The sequence below is a fragment of the Cheilinus undulatus genome, linkage group 14 (genome assembly GCF_018320785.1).
Source record: "Cheilinus undulatus linkage group 14, ASM1832078v1, whole genome shotgun sequence".
Lineage (NCBI taxonomy): Eukaryota > Metazoa > Chordata > Actinopteri > Labriformes > Labridae > Cheilinus > Cheilinus undulatus.
Window position 1 is genome coordinate 5,859,376 of NC_054878.1, and position 16,510 is coordinate 5,875,885.

At 42.1% G+C, this 16,510-nt stretch overlaps 1 protein-coding gene across 1 annotated transcript in view; it reads left to right on the forward strand.

Annotated features, from left to right (window-relative positions):
• lama4 (laminin, alpha 4) overlaps nt 1-16,510 on the forward strand; it is a 70,861-nt gene that overhangs the window by 34,221 nt on the left and 20,130 nt on the right. The window contains exons 14-21 of the mRNA XM_041805471.1: nt 5,467-5,583; nt 6,093-6,241; nt 9,253-9,394; nt 9,479-9,572; nt 9,647-9,763; nt 13,725-13,910; nt 13,998-14,137; nt 14,617-14,781. Of these exons, the coding sequence (XP_041661405.1) occupies nt 5,467-5,583; nt 6,093-6,241; nt 9,253-9,394; nt 9,479-9,572; nt 9,647-9,763; nt 13,725-13,910; nt 13,998-14,137; nt 14,617-14,781 (1,110 nt within the window). The remainder of the gene's footprint in view (nt 1-5,466; nt 5,584-6,092; nt 6,242-9,252; nt 9,395-9,478; nt 9,573-9,646; nt 9,764-13,724; nt 13,911-13,997; nt 14,138-14,616; nt 14,782-16,510) is intronic.

Sequence of the window (16,510 nt, forward strand, 5' to 3'; positions counted from 1 at the left end):
ATGATTCAGTAAACAGTCCTCACTCCCTTCTGTGGAAGAATGTGCTGCTGCAAAACTTAAGATCTGTCTGCTTAAGCAGAGAACATACAGGCAATCCTCTCTCCTGTGTCTAACAATGAGGAGTTTTCCTCGATCACAGTGAGACACATTAAACATAAGAAAAGGCTAACTCTGCATCCAACAGAAGCTATAAGTGAGGGCGGTCTGGTTGTTGTTTGTCAGGCATGCTGTCTTTAACTGGTGGTTTAAGTCCTGGGAACAGAAACTCTGAACCATCTGTGGACAGTTACAGCAGGAGGAGGCCCACACCGAGGGAAGAAGCTACACTACAGAGTGATTTTTTTCCCTTTGAATACATGAAAAGACTTCAGACAAAACATGCATTTATATTCCAAAGATACAGCCAACACACAGAGTTATTACAATTCAGGGAGATTCATCTTAAAGTAAGAAAACAACATACACTATCTGTGATCTGCATAGAGCATCCATAGCATGAAGCCACATCTGGGCAGGAAATTTAACCAGATACTGATCCACTGTAATAAATCCAATGGTATCTACTGTATTAGCTTCTGTCATACTCCCAGAGAAACTAAAGTACCACCTTAAAGGTGCAGTCACACTGGTATTTGAAATGGTCAAATCAACATTTTTCTTCTAAAGTAAAACACTAAATTCAACAGCAGCACTTGGACTCGACATGGTTGATCTATGGCTGCACTTATAGCCAAAATCATGACATTTCCTTGCATTTTAGCTGTTCTTTTAGACAAAAAATGATGTTTTGGGTGCCTGAAAGTGGCACATTCTGAAAAATAATGTGAACTTTTCAAAACTGCTCTGTTTCTATTGATACAGCACATTACAAAGTAATCCATTAAAGTAGTTAAGGGGTTTTGATTTTAGTTTATTTAGAAGTACTATATACACAGTCACGTAACACGTTGCTTTTTAAAGTAATGCTTCTCAACTCTGGTTGTGCAAATTGTTGATAAAATATTAGCAAATATAATCAGTTGCCTGTCAATCAGGTATCCTGACATTCTTAAAATTGCTGTGTTAAAAATAACTCCATTTGGGTCGAAAAAAGGACTAATCCAACCCGAAGTTATTTAAACTCAGCAGGGTTGGGTTATGGGCTTGACCTGGCAAGTTGGTTTATTTATTTATTTTTTGACCCAAAAATTGAATTAAAATTATCAGGTTGTTTAGTAAAATATAAATGTAAAGGTACAAGTAAGCATAAAAAAATACATTTTATTTAAGTGTGAAAAATTCTTTTAAAAAATGTTTAAATGGCCGAGCCAGATTGCAGTGGTAGCAGGCCACACACTACACGATTTTTAAATTCAAAACTATTTTAAAACCGTGTGAGACCACAGATTTGAGGATAGTTTCAAAAGAATTTACATCTTTAATCCTCTAAACGCACACGGTAGACGACTCAGATCTCTGTCAGATCACTGGAGACCACACACCTGCCAACCTGCCAGTGACGTCTGTGATCACATGACTTCAGAAAAAAAAAAAAAAAAAACAGAAAAAACAAGCACTGACATCTCTCAATACCACCTTGCTGTCCCTCCACAACAGGCTTCCCTGGCATGTGTTACAGGTGAAGCAAAAATCATAAAACACGGGAAAGACTGGGGATGAAAACCTGGCTGGAATTAAGTTAAAGTTGTGTTTATAGTTGTGAGCTGTAAAAATACGTGTGATCTGGCTGTGACACGACCCCATCTGCTCGCTCTCATTGGTTGTTGTGGGTACTTTATCTGAGGCACTACGACCTAGAATCGTATACCATTCAGGATGTTGGAGGCTATATGCCGCGATTTGCAGCAGTAAAACAATCGTGTTGACACCACACACATGAGGATTATTCAGGTAAACAATCGTTCGCGGTGAGGCTCCTCTCAGGATATGCCCCCGCGATCGTCGGGGGAGGCAAATCTTGCCTCAAATCGAGCTTAAAATCCTGTAGTGTGTGGCCAGCCTAAGCAAGTCAGTCAAGGCATCCCTCGCCTCAGTGACACTCCAACTCCTTCTCGGGAATCCCGAAGCGTTCCAGCCAGAGTATAGAGAGATGCAGAGCTGGCATGCACCCTCTACAGTTAGACTCTGCATTATTTTCTCTAACATAGGCCAACCCCTTCCTGTGCTTAGGGAATGACCAACTCAGTGGATGGCTTCACTCATGGTGCAGAAGTGTTACCATAGAAACAACAATAATTCACCAAAAACATGAGCAAAAGTATCCCAACAATGATCACTGTACAAAACACACCATCTAAAATCATATACATGCAAAATAAGACATCTAAACAGCACACCAAAAGCATGATGGGAAAACTTCAGCCCCCTGAATTTGAAATGGCGGTGTCGCTCCCCGTCCTCATTTTTTGACAAGTCACAGAGCTATGACCTGTTTGTACTTTTATAGCATGTGGATGGAAGTATTAGAAAATACAAACAGGATGATTTTTGGCTCATTTTACACAGAAAAGAGTCCAAGTTAGTATATAGAGGGATTCAATATGCAGAACACTTGTCTTTCCAGGATTTACTCACTGGATTTATCTTTTCCCAGGATGTGTTGATTTATGGTCGAGTTAAACCCCACACAGCTCAAACTTGGACACAGACAGTTGTGATGAGTCCCTTGTCGTCATCCCCTGGCTGACATTACTCGTCTGCTGTCCAGTAGAACAGCTGAATTCTCTCCGTGTCCGTGTGTTATCAAGAGTGGAGATCTCTATGATCAGGGTCTGTGCTGTAAATCAATGCAGTGAATGGTGCACTAACCAAACATGGAGCCTCTCCTAATCTGGGGCTCTTCCTCGCCTCAGCGCAGACTGACCGGTCGACCCCGGCTGCAGACACAGTGTGCTCACGGCGGGGTCATCACAGCCAATCAAACGCTCTCGTCATTGTGTATAAGTCAGTCATGCAGTCAAATTAAAGGTGGGGTGTGGAAAACAGAGAGTAAAGACATTTCATGTTCTACCACGAACCACAAAGGTACTATTTTATTTTAAAAGGGTTATTTTAAAAATACAAATTTGTGTTGCCTTGTATTTATAAATTTGCATTCTGAAAATCTATAATCTCTTTTTTTGGGCTATGCAGTGTTCTTCCAGCCTGTACCCACAGCTTGTGATTAACAGTTTTGATATGAATTTGTATGTCGCCTTTCTACCGTGGATGACTGAACATGGAAACTTGTAGTGAATGCTAAGGGCAGAATATTCATTAACTGGTACTTTTACCTATCATTACACAAAGGCCACAATGATTTACATATCATGACAGAGAGACCATGATGCAAACTGTATCATGATACAGAGGCTACAAGACTTATTACAGAAAGGCCGCAACACAATATATAGGGGGATATAGAGGCTATGATACATACACTATATTGCCAAAAGTATTCGCTCACCTGCCGTGACTCGCATATGAACTTAAGTGACATCCCATTCTTAATCCATAGGGTTTAATATGACGTCGGTCCAGCCTTTACAGCTATAACAGCTTCAACTCTTCTGGGAAGGCTTTCCACAAGCTTTAGGAGTGTGTTTATGGGAATTTTTTACCATTCTTCCAGAAGCACATTTGTGAGGTCACACACTGATGTTGGACGCGAAGGCCTGGCTCTCAGTCTCCGCTCTAATTCATCCCAAAGGTGTTCTATCAGGTTGAGGTCAGGACTCTGTGCAGGCCAGTCAAGTTCATCCACACCAAACTCTCTCATCCATGTCTTTATGGACCTTGCTTTGTGCACTGGTGCACAGTCATGTTGGAACAGGAAGGGGCCATCCCCAAACTGTTCCCACAAAGTTGGGAGCATGGAATTGTCCAAAATGTTTTGGTATGCTGAAGCATTCAGAGTTCCTTTCACTGGAACTAAGGGGCCAAGCCCAGCTCCTGAAAAACAAGCCCACACCATAATCCCCCCTCCACCAAACTTTACACTTGGCACAATGCAGTCAGACAAGTACCGTTCTCCTGGCAACTGCCAAACCCCAACTCGTCCATCAGATTCCCAGGTGGACCAGCACAATTCATCACTTCAGAGAATGCGTCGCCACTGCTCTAGAGTCCAGTGGTGACGTGCTTTACACCACTGCATCAGACACTTTGCATCGCACTTGGTGATGTATGGCTTGGATGCAGCTGCTCAGCCATGGAAACCCATTCCATGAAGCTCTCTACCACTGTTCTTGAGCTAATCTGAAGGCCACATGGAGTTTGAAGGTCTGTACTGATTGACTCTGTAGAAAGTTGGCGACCTTTGCGCACTATGCGCCTTAGCATCGGCTGACCCTGCTCCGTCATTTTACGTGGCCTACCACTTGGGGGCTGAGTTGCTGATGTTCCCACTTGCTTCCACTTTGTTATAATACCACTGACACTTGACTGTGGAATATTTAGGAGCGAGGAAATTTCACCACTAGACTTGTTGCACAGGTGGCATCCTATCACAGTACCACGCTGGAATTCACTGAGCTCCTGAGAGCGACCCATTCTTTCACAAATATTTGTAGAAACAGTCTGCATGCCTAGGTGCTTGATTTTATACACCTGTGGCCATGGAAGTGATTGGAACACCTGGTTTCAATTATTTGGATGGGTGAGTGAATACTTTTGGCAATATAGTGTATCATGACAGAAAGGCCTGAATACATTATGTATCATAATGCAGAGGTCACCATTCGACAGGTATCATGATACAACAACTACAATACATATCATGACACAAAGTGCAACAATTACCATGATACAGAGGCTACGATACGTATCATGTGGCCATTATACAATACATATCATGATACAGAGACCACAGTAAGACATGTATCATGACAAAAAGGCTGCAATACAATACGTATCATGATGTCAAGTCCACGATATGATATGTATCATTATACACAGGCCAAGATACAATACACTTTGATTTGAGATAATCAACTCATCTTAATAAACACATCCTTGGTGCCATCTCTGACCTGTTTTGGAATGGACATGTGCTGCATCATGCAATTTAGCATCCGCTGCCATCTGGTGGCTTTTATGGTAACTGTACCATAGGGGGTGTATATAGTAAAACTGCCATCACAGCATTTAGGGCCAAATAGATTCTGTAACATTCCTATTAATGCAAGAATTGGCAAGAAGCATGTGCTGGATCAATTTTGTGAGAACAGGCCTATTAGGAACACCTTGTCATCCACCAGGAGGAATGGGGGCATTCCTGGAGAAGTTCAAGCAAATATACATATAGATGATCATTTTGAGCTCCAGCGTAGCACAGTCTTTAGAGTAGACAACCATACTCAGCGGCTACAGAAGCACAGTTTTGAGCATGCTTTCACCACTTTTCAGCTGTCCCATCTGATAAAGGCAAAAAGCCCTAGAATGAATCCTTAAAAAATTTGATCATTTTGCTTTCTTTTTGCCCTCCAGGCGAAGCAGCAGAGGCTGTCAGAGGACTACGCTGCTGTCAATGATACTCTGGAAACAGCCCAAGGCTTCATCTCAGAGACAGAGCAAGCCGTGGATGGGATGGATGCTCTAGTGCAGGTGAGGCCTAGGCAATGCTTTGGACCCTGATGGTTTCTAAAGATGAGCGGGAGATGAAATCATCTGTGGGTCCCTGATGTCCAATGATGCTCAGGTTTCTTAATGGCTGACTGAATGAGAGAGTATGTTACATAATCTAATAGACAGCGTTATCAGGCTGCAGAATCTCAGACCCTACATTGAATTTATTCATGAAATGGATTTCAGAGACGCAGCCGCTGTCACATTCTTAAACAGGCCAATTTGATTTGGAGGCAATTTGTGGATTGCTGGAGATTGAATAAGCCGTGTTCTCAAACAGCTCTCCACTTTTAGTCCAGTAGCTCTCTATTGAGTTATTCTGTGGGGGATTGTAATCTTCCTGAGGTAACAACGTTAGCTCGACTCTGTGCCTGTGTGAAGGCTCTGAGTCATCTCAAGGCTTACAGGTTCCTACAGTGGGACATAAATGCAAAGTACCTTGCATATAAAAGTAAATCTGTGTTTTTATGTGTACTCTTTGTGCACAGAACGTGTCCCAGTACCACGCAGCGATCGATGGAGCCAGTCAGCAGCTGAAGGAGAAGGCTGAGCGTCTGTCGCTGGCCGACAGAGATCTGGTTCAGAGGGCCGATGACCACGCAGAGGAGATGGACAGACAGGCCAACGAACTGGAGGAGTGAGTCTCCATTATCAATTATTCCTGTCAGATACGATTAGTCAGAGCCGACAGCCAAGGAGAGAGAAAAATCATTATTTTTCACCTCAAACTCGCTGACTTATTAAAGTAAAAGCATGGAGCGAGAGGGAAAGAGGAAGGAAATTTACATTTTTAAATTATATTCCAAGCTATATCAAAAACTTTTGGGCTCACTGGTGATTTGAAAACCATTGAATTAAAGCAGACAGAAACTGGGATGCTGTGTAAAATCTGATACACTTTATGTAAAAAAAAAAAAACAATGCAATGATTTGCAAATCCTTTTCAACCTATATTCAACTAAATACAGCTCATTTTAGTGTTATATACAATCATGCTGACTTTAAAGCCTGCAACATGTTCCAAAAAAAGTTGGGACACAAAAAGACCAGGGAAAGTTGTTGGAGGCTCCTAAAAATACCTGGAACAATCCACAGGTATAACAATAAAGCTCTGCAGTATCTCATGTTGCCTCATATGATGTGCCTCAAGTACCAGCCCTAGCATACACCACCAGCAGCACATCACAAGTCAAACTCCCAATAGCCACCACTGGGCCAGACTATTGATACCAGAGGTGAGAGCTCGCTCGGGATTCTCCTCCCAGGCTCACCAGGTAGGAGAAAGAATGATAGGAGCAGTGGCCTCCTACTTAGTCTACACCTCTGAAGTAAGACAAAGTCAAATGTCTTCTTCTGTGCTCTCAAACAGAGCTGATACTCAGCAGCTAAGAAGGACAAATCAGCTGTTTTTCAGGAAACACTCTGCCTTGGCCGTGTTGGTAATAGGGATGTGGCTTGTGGGTTTCTTCATAGAAAATAACTGAATAATAATTCAATGCACGTTGGACGGCATCAGTTTACTTTTGGGCTGGAGAATTGTATAAACTCAGTTCCCACTCTCTAGAACACTGATCATCAACTGGCAGCTCGAGGGCCACATCAGGCCCCCCGAAGCTTCCTGTCCGGCCCCCGAAAGATCATTAAATTCAGTAAAGGAAGAAAAGAAGATTTTAAGAGTATGCTTTTGCTTTAGATACCTGCCACTGTTAAATCCATCCCACAAACAATTTACAGTGAAATATTTTGGAATGACTGACAATTTGATCTGTTTTTACAGAAATTTACTGTCAATATTTAAAAATGGTTAAGGTTGGCAAAGTGTTGCAAAAATTGGCAGAAAAAAGTTGTGAAAAGAGGTTAAAATGTGTCAAAAAATGGTAAAGGAGGAAAAAAAGGGCAAAAGGTATCAAAAATTGGTTACAAATGACAAAAAAATAGTGCAAGAAAGTAAAGAAAAGGGGTTAAAAAGTGGCAAAAATTGGAGAAAAGTAGCAAAAATTGATAATATGGTGGCATAAAGGGGATAAAACATGCAGAAAAACTGGTTTAAAGGGGTTAAAATCTTTCAAAAATTGGGTTAATGAGGCAAAAAAGGGCAAAAAGTATCAACAATGGGTTAAAAGTGGGAAAAATGGTTTTGAAGTTGCAAAAATTGTTGAAAAAATCTAATTCAAGAGGTTAAAGAGTGGCAAAAATAGAAGAAAAGTGGCAAAAATTGATAAAAGAATGGCACAAAGGGGATAAAACATGCAGGAAATGTGGTTTAAAAGGGGCTAAAATCATGCAAAAATTGGGTTAAAGAGGCAGAAAGTATCAAAAAGGGGTTAAAAGTGTCAAAATGGGTTAATATTGGTGCTAAATGACAATTAGGGAGGGCCCATTCTCTTGGATTTTCAGGGGTCTGGCCAGTCCTGTTGTCAGACCTGTCTCATTGTGGCCTGCTGCATTATAGATAATAGGGATAGATCTCACTGGTAATGACTAAAAATGTCCTGCACTTTAAAGGAAAATACAAATACTATTGCAATAATATTTCAATCAGACCAAAATGTTAATTTAATTTTTGTGTATTTGAAAATCCGGCCCCCAGAGTTTCTGTTGAGACTAAATCTGGCCCTTGTGCAGTACTTTGATGACCCCTGCTCTAGAATACCCATGTCCCCATTTATTTCATCTGTATGGCAGAAGATTAAAAAACAGCAGCAGCAACAAATGTCAACAGCATTCCTTGTGTGTTAGGTTTAAAATAACTAAAACTCTGTAATTTTACTGTATCTTTGTCTATCCTAAAATGGGGAATGATAATACTAATAGGTACATATAGGTTTGGAGCAACATATGCTTCCATCCAGACAGTGTTTTCAGGGATATCACTGCTTATATGCTAAGACATATTCTGCATGAGTTACAACAGCATGGCTTCACAATGAAAGAGGGCGAGGCCTGGACTGGCCTGCATGCTTCACAGATCTGTTTCCCATTGAGAATGTATAGCACATTATGGAGCCCAAAATATGACAACACACACCCTGCACTGTTGAGCCACTGAAGATATATATAATGAGGAATGGGAATCATTCCTCTTTAAACTCTTCATCCATTTCTGTCTTCAGGCCCCAGACATTTCTAGAGTGATGTTGGAAGAAAAAATATGATGGAACTCAGTGATAAACATGCTCCTGTGCCAACTTTTTCAGAACTTTTCATACACACCCAATTCAGAATGTGTGTATATTTCTAAAAACTATTAAATTAATCCGTTTCAACATTAAATATCTTGTATTTGTGCAGTTTCAGTGAATATAGCTTGATAAAGTATCACTGTGTTCTGTTTTTATTCACATTTTATACAATGTCCCAACTTTTTTGGATCTGTGTTTATGTATTCCACTGTGAAGTTTCATGCCAAACTATGGAAAACAAACCAATGAAAGAATACTCAACATAGACAGTTAAAATTATTATACTTCATAGGTACGAGAGGCTCTGAGTAGTCTCTGTAATCCAATCCACTGTTAATAAAGAGAGATTGATTTCTGCAGCTTAAATTCAATAGGATTCCCAGGACCACCAGGGAATTTAATGCTATTATATGCAATCTGGAAACAATCAGATAGGACTCTAACATCTATCATCCGTCTCCTCCAGGGATCTGAGAGCGAGTGATGCTAACGGCTTTGTGCACAGAGCCATCAGCGCTGCCAATGTCTACAACAACATCATGAAATACACTGATGATGCCAACATCACCTCCATCACCACCCTGAACTTATCTCAGAGAGCTGAGGATGTGAGTTATATTCCCAAAACACAAGGCATGTATTCATTTTTCATTCTGTCAGCATCTGGAGCTCTGTTATATGTTGTTTATCAGGCCATCGATGGGATCAACGCTCAGCTGGGGTACCTGGTAACACAGAGTGACAATGTCTTTAAGGAGTCTGTGTCGTTACACTCAGAGCAAAAAGGTATGGAGCTTTCACAGAATCATTAGTGTTATTTATCAGATGTTCCTCTGACAGTGTGCATCTCTCTGTCTCAGAGGTAGAAGCTGAGGTGGTAGAACAGCTGAAGTACATCGAGGAGACCCAAGAGACCATGGATAAAAACACCAAGAAACTCGCTGAGTTAACGGAGGATATCAGTGGAATCCACCCAGGTACCTGCAGAACATTGGTCACATACAATGATGTCATTAAACAGCACTTCAACACAAGTATGTGGTGGATGGCCTCATTTTACCCTCTTTATTTGCATGTAGCCCTCCACCCTGGTAAAGATATATGACATAAAGTCAATAATGTGCTTTTATTTTGAAGGATATGCCTCCATATCTTTGCTCCACCCATATCAAGTTCAAACTGACCTGTTTTTCAATGAAAAAATGTTTTTAAAAAATGCAATTTGATGTTTAGGAGGTTGTGGTGGGTTCTGATGTTGAACCAGTTGAGAACCCTACAAGATCGAGATAAATGGCTGTAGGTGACAACACAGCTAGTTAAGTCTACTCGCAGGCATCCCAAAATATCAGACATGCATTTCCTCAACCAAGTCTCTCTCAGCTACTGAAAAAAGGGCAAAAAATTCCCCTCCTTAGCCTCAGATGACTAAGCAACTGTACTTTCCATCTTCAACAATGTCTCCTCTCTTTTCTTTTTCCTTGTAATTACTGCGGTTTATTATACTGCTGATCAGTACTCTTCAGTTCCAACTAATACGCTCAAGCAGAGACAAGCAGAGAATGTCGTGGCTGGATCTGGAACCTGCATAGATTTTGCACTGTTGGGGAGTGTATGAGCGAAATTTTGCAGATCGACATGGTCTTACCAACCCACAAGTGGACCTCACAATAGCACTGGCCACAACAGTGTAGCTGCCTTCGAGGCAGTGGCGGCACAGGGGTCAGTGCTGTTGCCTCACTGCAAAAAGGTTTGAATACTATATACGTGGGCTCACTCAAGGTACTCTGGCTTCCTCCCACAACCTAAAAACATGCTCGTTAGGTGAACTGGTGACTCTAAATTGCCCGTACGAGTGAGTGTGAGCATGCTGGTTGTTTGTCTCCATATATGTCAGTCCTGCGATGGACTGGTGACCAGTCTAGGGTCCCTACTCCACCTCTTGCCCAATGCCAGCTGGGATAGGCGCCAGCTGCCTGAGACCCCGAACGAGATAGGCAGTGTGGAAAATGGATGAATCACCCACATTTCTATTTCAACATCTCCCTCTTCTATACTTCTGCAATCCTCTTTGTCTCCCTTTCTGTAACTTCCTCTCTCCCTCCTCCTTCTGCCTGCATTGCCCTTACCCCCTTTCTAAACCCAACACAGCTTTGGCAGATTGCTGTTCCAACATGAGTCTGGTTCTGCTCTGAGTTTCTTCCTGCCATAAGGAAGTTTCTCCTTGCCATGGTAACTTTGCTAAGTGTTGCTCAGTGCTGAGCTCCTGGTGGATTCATGTTGGGTCTTTCATTATAAATGATATTAAAGAGAGCTCTGTCGAGACCTGCCCTATTTGTAAAGTGTCTTTTGGTTGGTTGGTAGGTTGCTTGCTTGCTTGCTTGGCTGACTGACTGGCTGGTTGGTTGGTTGGTTGGTTAGTTGGTTGGTTGCTTGGTTGGTTGGTTGCAGTGTTAATTTCATTGACTAAAACAATGACTAAAAATGTTCGTCGATAGCCTTTTTTTCCATGACAAAAACTAGACTAAGACTAAAAAAATAGATCATTGATGACTAAAACTGACAAAAACTAAGTTTAGTTTTTCGTCAAGATGACTAAAACCAGACTAAAATGTTATGTAGTCTTTTGTCTGATATACAAAATCTGTGATATTTCTTCTCCATGGGTAAATCTGTCAAAATACAATGCAGCTGTAGCTATTCTGCCTCTCAGCTGTAGAAAGCAGGTTTAGCAGAGTGCACAGAACACACCACCATGATTTGGTACCAGATTTAGGCAAGAAAATAAATGCTTGGACTAAAAGTAAAGACTATAATGTGAGGACTTTTTATGGACTAAAACTAGACTAAAACTAAAAAGGATATAAATGACTAAAATGTGCCGAAAACTAAAATAAATTTCATAAAAGACTACAACTAAGACTAACATTAAAAATAGCCCCCAAAATTAACACTGGTTGGTTGGTTGGTTGGCTGACTGGCTGGCTGGCTGGCTGGCTGGTTGGTTGGTTGCTTGGCTGGCTAGTTGGATGGTTGGTTGATTGCTTGGTTGATTGCTTGCTTGCTTGCTTGGCTGGCTGGTTGCTTGGTTGGTTGCTTGGTTGGTTGGCTGGCTGGTTGCTTGCTTGCTTACTTGCTTGGCTGGTTGGTTGGTTGGTTGGTTGGTCGGTTGATTGGCTGGTTGCTTGGTTGGTTGGCTGGCTGGTTGGTTGTTTGGTTGGTTGGTTGGTTGGTTGGCTGGTTGGCTGGTTGCTTGCTTGCTTGCTTGCTTGCTTGCTTGCTTGCTTGCTTGGTTGGTTGCCTGGTTGGTTGGAAAGCTGGTTGGTTGCTTGGTTGGTTGCTTGTTTGGTTGATTGCTTGCTTGCTTGGTTGCTTGGGTGCTTGGTTGGTTGCCTGGTTTGTTGGCTAGCTGGTTGGTTGCTTGGTTGGTTGCTTGGTTGGCTGGCTGGTTGCTTGCTTGCTTGCTTGGGTGCTTGGTTGGTTGCCTGGTTGGTTGGCTGGCTGGTTGGCTGGTTGGTCACTTGCTCACTTTGGTTGGGTGCTTGGTTAGTTGCTTGGTTGTTCGCTGGCAGGCTGGCTGGTTGCTTGATTGGTTGGTTGGCTGGTTGCTTGCTTGGTTGCTTGGTTGCTTGGCTGGTTGCTTGGCAGGCTGGCTGGCTGGTTGATTGGTTGGTTGGTTGGTTGGTTGGTTGGTTGGTTGGTTGGTTGGTTGGTTGGCGGGTTGGTTGGCTGGCTGGCTGGCTGGTTGCTTGGTTGCTTGGTTGCTTGGCTGGCTGGCTGGCTGGCTGGCTGGCTGGTTGGCTGGTTGGTTGGTTGCCTGGTTGGTTGCTTGCTTGCTTGCTTGCTTGCTTGCTTGCTTGGCTGGCTGGCTGGCTGGCTGGTTGGTTGGTTGGTTGGTTGGTTGGTTGGTTGGTTGGTTGGCGGGTTGGTTGGCTGGCTGGCTGGTTGGTTGGTTGGTTGCTTGGTTGCTTGGCTGGTTGGTTGGCTGGTTGGTTGGTTGGTTGGTTGGTTGGTTGGTTGGTTGGTTGGTTGGCGGGTTGGTTGGCTGGCTGGCTGGTTGGTTGGTTGGTTGCTTGGTTGCTTTGCTGGCTGGTTGGATGGTTGGTTGGTTGCCTGGTTGGTTGCTTGCTTGCTTGCTTGCTTGGCTGGCTGGCTGGCTGGTTGCTTGCTTGCTTACTTGCTTGGCTGGTTGGTTGGTTGGTTGGTTGGTCGGTTGATTGGCTGGTTGCTTGGTTGGTTGGCTGGCTGGTTGGTAGGTTGGTTGGTTGGTTGGTTGGTTGACTAGGTGGTTGGAGTATAAACCAGGCTTTAGACAAAGGTAATCAATGTCTCAAAGTTAAGATAATCAGATTTAGTTACCTTCATCTGCAGCTGTCTGGCATTCTGAGTCCTACTATCCATGCTGCTGTCACAGTCAGCAGACACTGAGGGGCCAGAAAAGATCATGATTACCATCACAAGATGGCAGCACCCATATATCAACCCCAGGATTCATCATTACAGTCTATGATCCCATCACTAAAGCAGTTAACTCATACATCATATTCATACTCTATCTGCTGTTTGTTGAAGGAACTACATCCTTAATTTAACATGGAGGAGCTGAAAGGAAATACACTGAGCACTACAGAGTAAACCGGTACAACCTCATGTACTTAGAGAATTGAAAAATAAAATAACTTACCCGTACCTTTTTCATTCAAAACCATTATTATAGCAGTCTTATTTGAATATACTCTTGGGCCTTCACAGTCTGACCTACCAGATCAACTGTTTCACATGTCCATGGCATGGGAAATATTTCACATCCATCTGAGAAACACCCTATAGATGGGGAATGGGATCTACTGATTAACAGATTAATGGCAAATTACACTGGCATAATGGTTTGCTTTTGTTGAAACAAAGACTGAAATTAAAATAAATTGTGTCCACTTTCAGACAGGACCTCACAGCGTCTGGATTTCACCGTTGAGATTGCTGAGGGGACTCTGAACCGCTCAGCAGAGGTCCTCCAGACCATCACCCCCATCAGCAAAAAGGTGGAGGAGTGGGCCAACAGCATGAAGAACAATGAATACTCCACCGATGCTTATGAGCAGGCCGTGGAGTCTGCAGGAGAAGCAGGTATCAGAACTGCTGTAATACTCAAAATAACAACCACAAAGTAAACTTTGATGGTTTTAGAATCTTAAATGGTTGACCTGTTTTCAGTGGAGAGCCTGAATGGACTGGTTCCCGCTCTGCTAGACAAGCTGAGGGTGGTGGAGGAGAAGAAGCCGGTCAACAATGTGACAACCAACATCAGGAGGATCAGGGAGCTCATCGCCCAGGCCAGAAGTGTGGCCAAGAAGGTCAGGGCATTGTTTAAAGCATTTACAATATGATACAACCTTTCTTTGCCGGGACAATGTAAATGAGATTCTTAATCTCAGTGAGGTTTTCCTGGTTAAATGAACATAGATAACCATTAGTCCAAGGGTTTGTTTGATAAGTCCTGCATGGTTTAGGAAGGCTCCTACCAGACTGAAATGACCCACATGTATTCAGAGTACTCTAACCCTCCTTACACATAAAAACCTTTTTTGTAATGGTATTTGGTTGGGGTCCAAATCTTGGCAATTTAGAACAAAGTATTTAAACTCTACATGTCGTGTTAATGATATGCATTGCGACTGCCCTCTACACATCAAAACCTTCTACTGCAATTAACTTTTTTGCAAATCACCAACTACCAAGAGACATTTGTGGTGCCATCTACTGTCACCACAAAGGTCAACAGCTACTGCCCACACAAGTCCTGAATATGGTGGTTACTTTTTCGTTTCTTCAGGTCCAAGTGTCCATGAAGTTCAACGGTCAGTCGTCTGTGGAGGTTCATCCTCACAGTAACCTGGAGGAGCTGAAGACGGTGACATCCATCAGCATGTTCATCAGAGTGGACCCTGACAAAGACCCTATTGAGGACCGCTTCATCCTGTACCTGGGAGACAGAAATGTGAGATATTTCTGCACTTTGATCAGGTTGAATATTGTGTTTCTATGGAAGTAAGTCAACCAGGAAACATAGTTAGAGGACACATATGGAGGTCATCTAATGAGTTAAAGCACTTTTAATTATTTGCACTCTTAGGCTGTGTTCCCACTGCAAGCCTTAATGTCCAGTTCAGAAAATTTGAACAAAATATGTTTGTGAACTGATCTGTAGACTATGTGTAAAAAAACAAGTGTTGATGTTGGGGGTGTAACGGTACAGAAAAATTTTGGTTCAATACATACCTCGGTTTTGAAGTCATGATTTGGTATGTTTTTGGTACGGTAATTGAACCGAATAAATACAATTCAATTTTTAATTTTGAATTAAATTGTATTAAAATAAATAGGCTGAATACATTACATTTTAATTATCAATAATGCAGCAACCTCCTTCCAAAAGTTCTTCAATGATTACAAATAATAAACAAATACAATTTTGAATTACTAGGTTATTTGAATTGATATATTGACATATTTATACCCATTCTTTAAACACTAAAATTTCCCAGCTAAGTTGAACGTATCATCATGCAACCATGCGTTAGCTTGTTAAGTATGCTAATTAGCATCTATTCTGACGATTTCAACGCAGACTTCAGCACTGGACTACTTTTTTAATCAATGGGACCTACTACAAAGTTTGGGAGAACTTTTCACAGCTCATCTTGGCGGATAAAGAGATTAGAGCTTTGTGAAATCTGATAGTCGAAGGTAGAATTTGAGCCAGAGCACCATTGTTTTAATAAAAACTATCTTAAATGGTAGTAATTCATAACCGGCTTCGAGACTTTGTTCTTCCTCCTCCTTACAGTGATGTTCTTGCTTGAGTGGAGCCTTTTCAAGGCTTTAATTGGTCCGCTGGATGGCGTGCTGTCAGCGTCACACCTGCTGAATAATGTCAGCGCTACTGTTGTTGTCTTTGTCCACTGTTGTGTTTTACTGGAAAACAAAGAGTTCCTAAACAGGACACTTTTATCTGGGGATATTCAGGCTGTTGCTGGCGTTTGCTGTGGTTGTGTGGTTGTTAGGACAGTGTGACAGTGAGTTGCGCTCTGGTTTTCTGTCTGTATGTGAGCTTCGTTCCACATGTATTTGTTCGGTACACGTCTGTACCATTCCAAGAGGCCCGTACCGAATCAGTACGGTACGAATACATGTACCTTTACACCCCTAGTTGATGTAGACAGCACCAAAAAATTACAAAAAAGAACTTGCATTTAAATTTTGAAGTCATTATACATGCAAAACTCAAGAGCATATGTTTTATGATTTTAGCCTCAGATTTTACCTCAGACTTTCCCTTAAAGAACCGGTCTTTGTGATAAAAGTGCCTTGTTGACTGGATAAAGTTTTGAGTATAGGCAGAGAAAGTTTCAGGCCCTGTCCATGCAGAGACGAATTCAGGAGTATAAGTGAAAGTTTTTTTGTCGTATTGATGTTTCATCCACACAGAAACTGCTTTTTGGGAGACCATAAAAGCTACTTTTTGAAACCAGGTCCCAGAGTGAACAAATCTTTAAACGCTTACCGTTTCATCACCATGTGGACAGCCTACTGTCACACATAGCACTGCCCACTAACGCCGCATGCACTCATGCCAAATGTGGTCAAGCCAAACCAACTACGGTGATTACAGGTTTTTGCTTGTGCTGCATAAGCTACTGAGCTTATTAAGGCTTTTACAGCAAAAT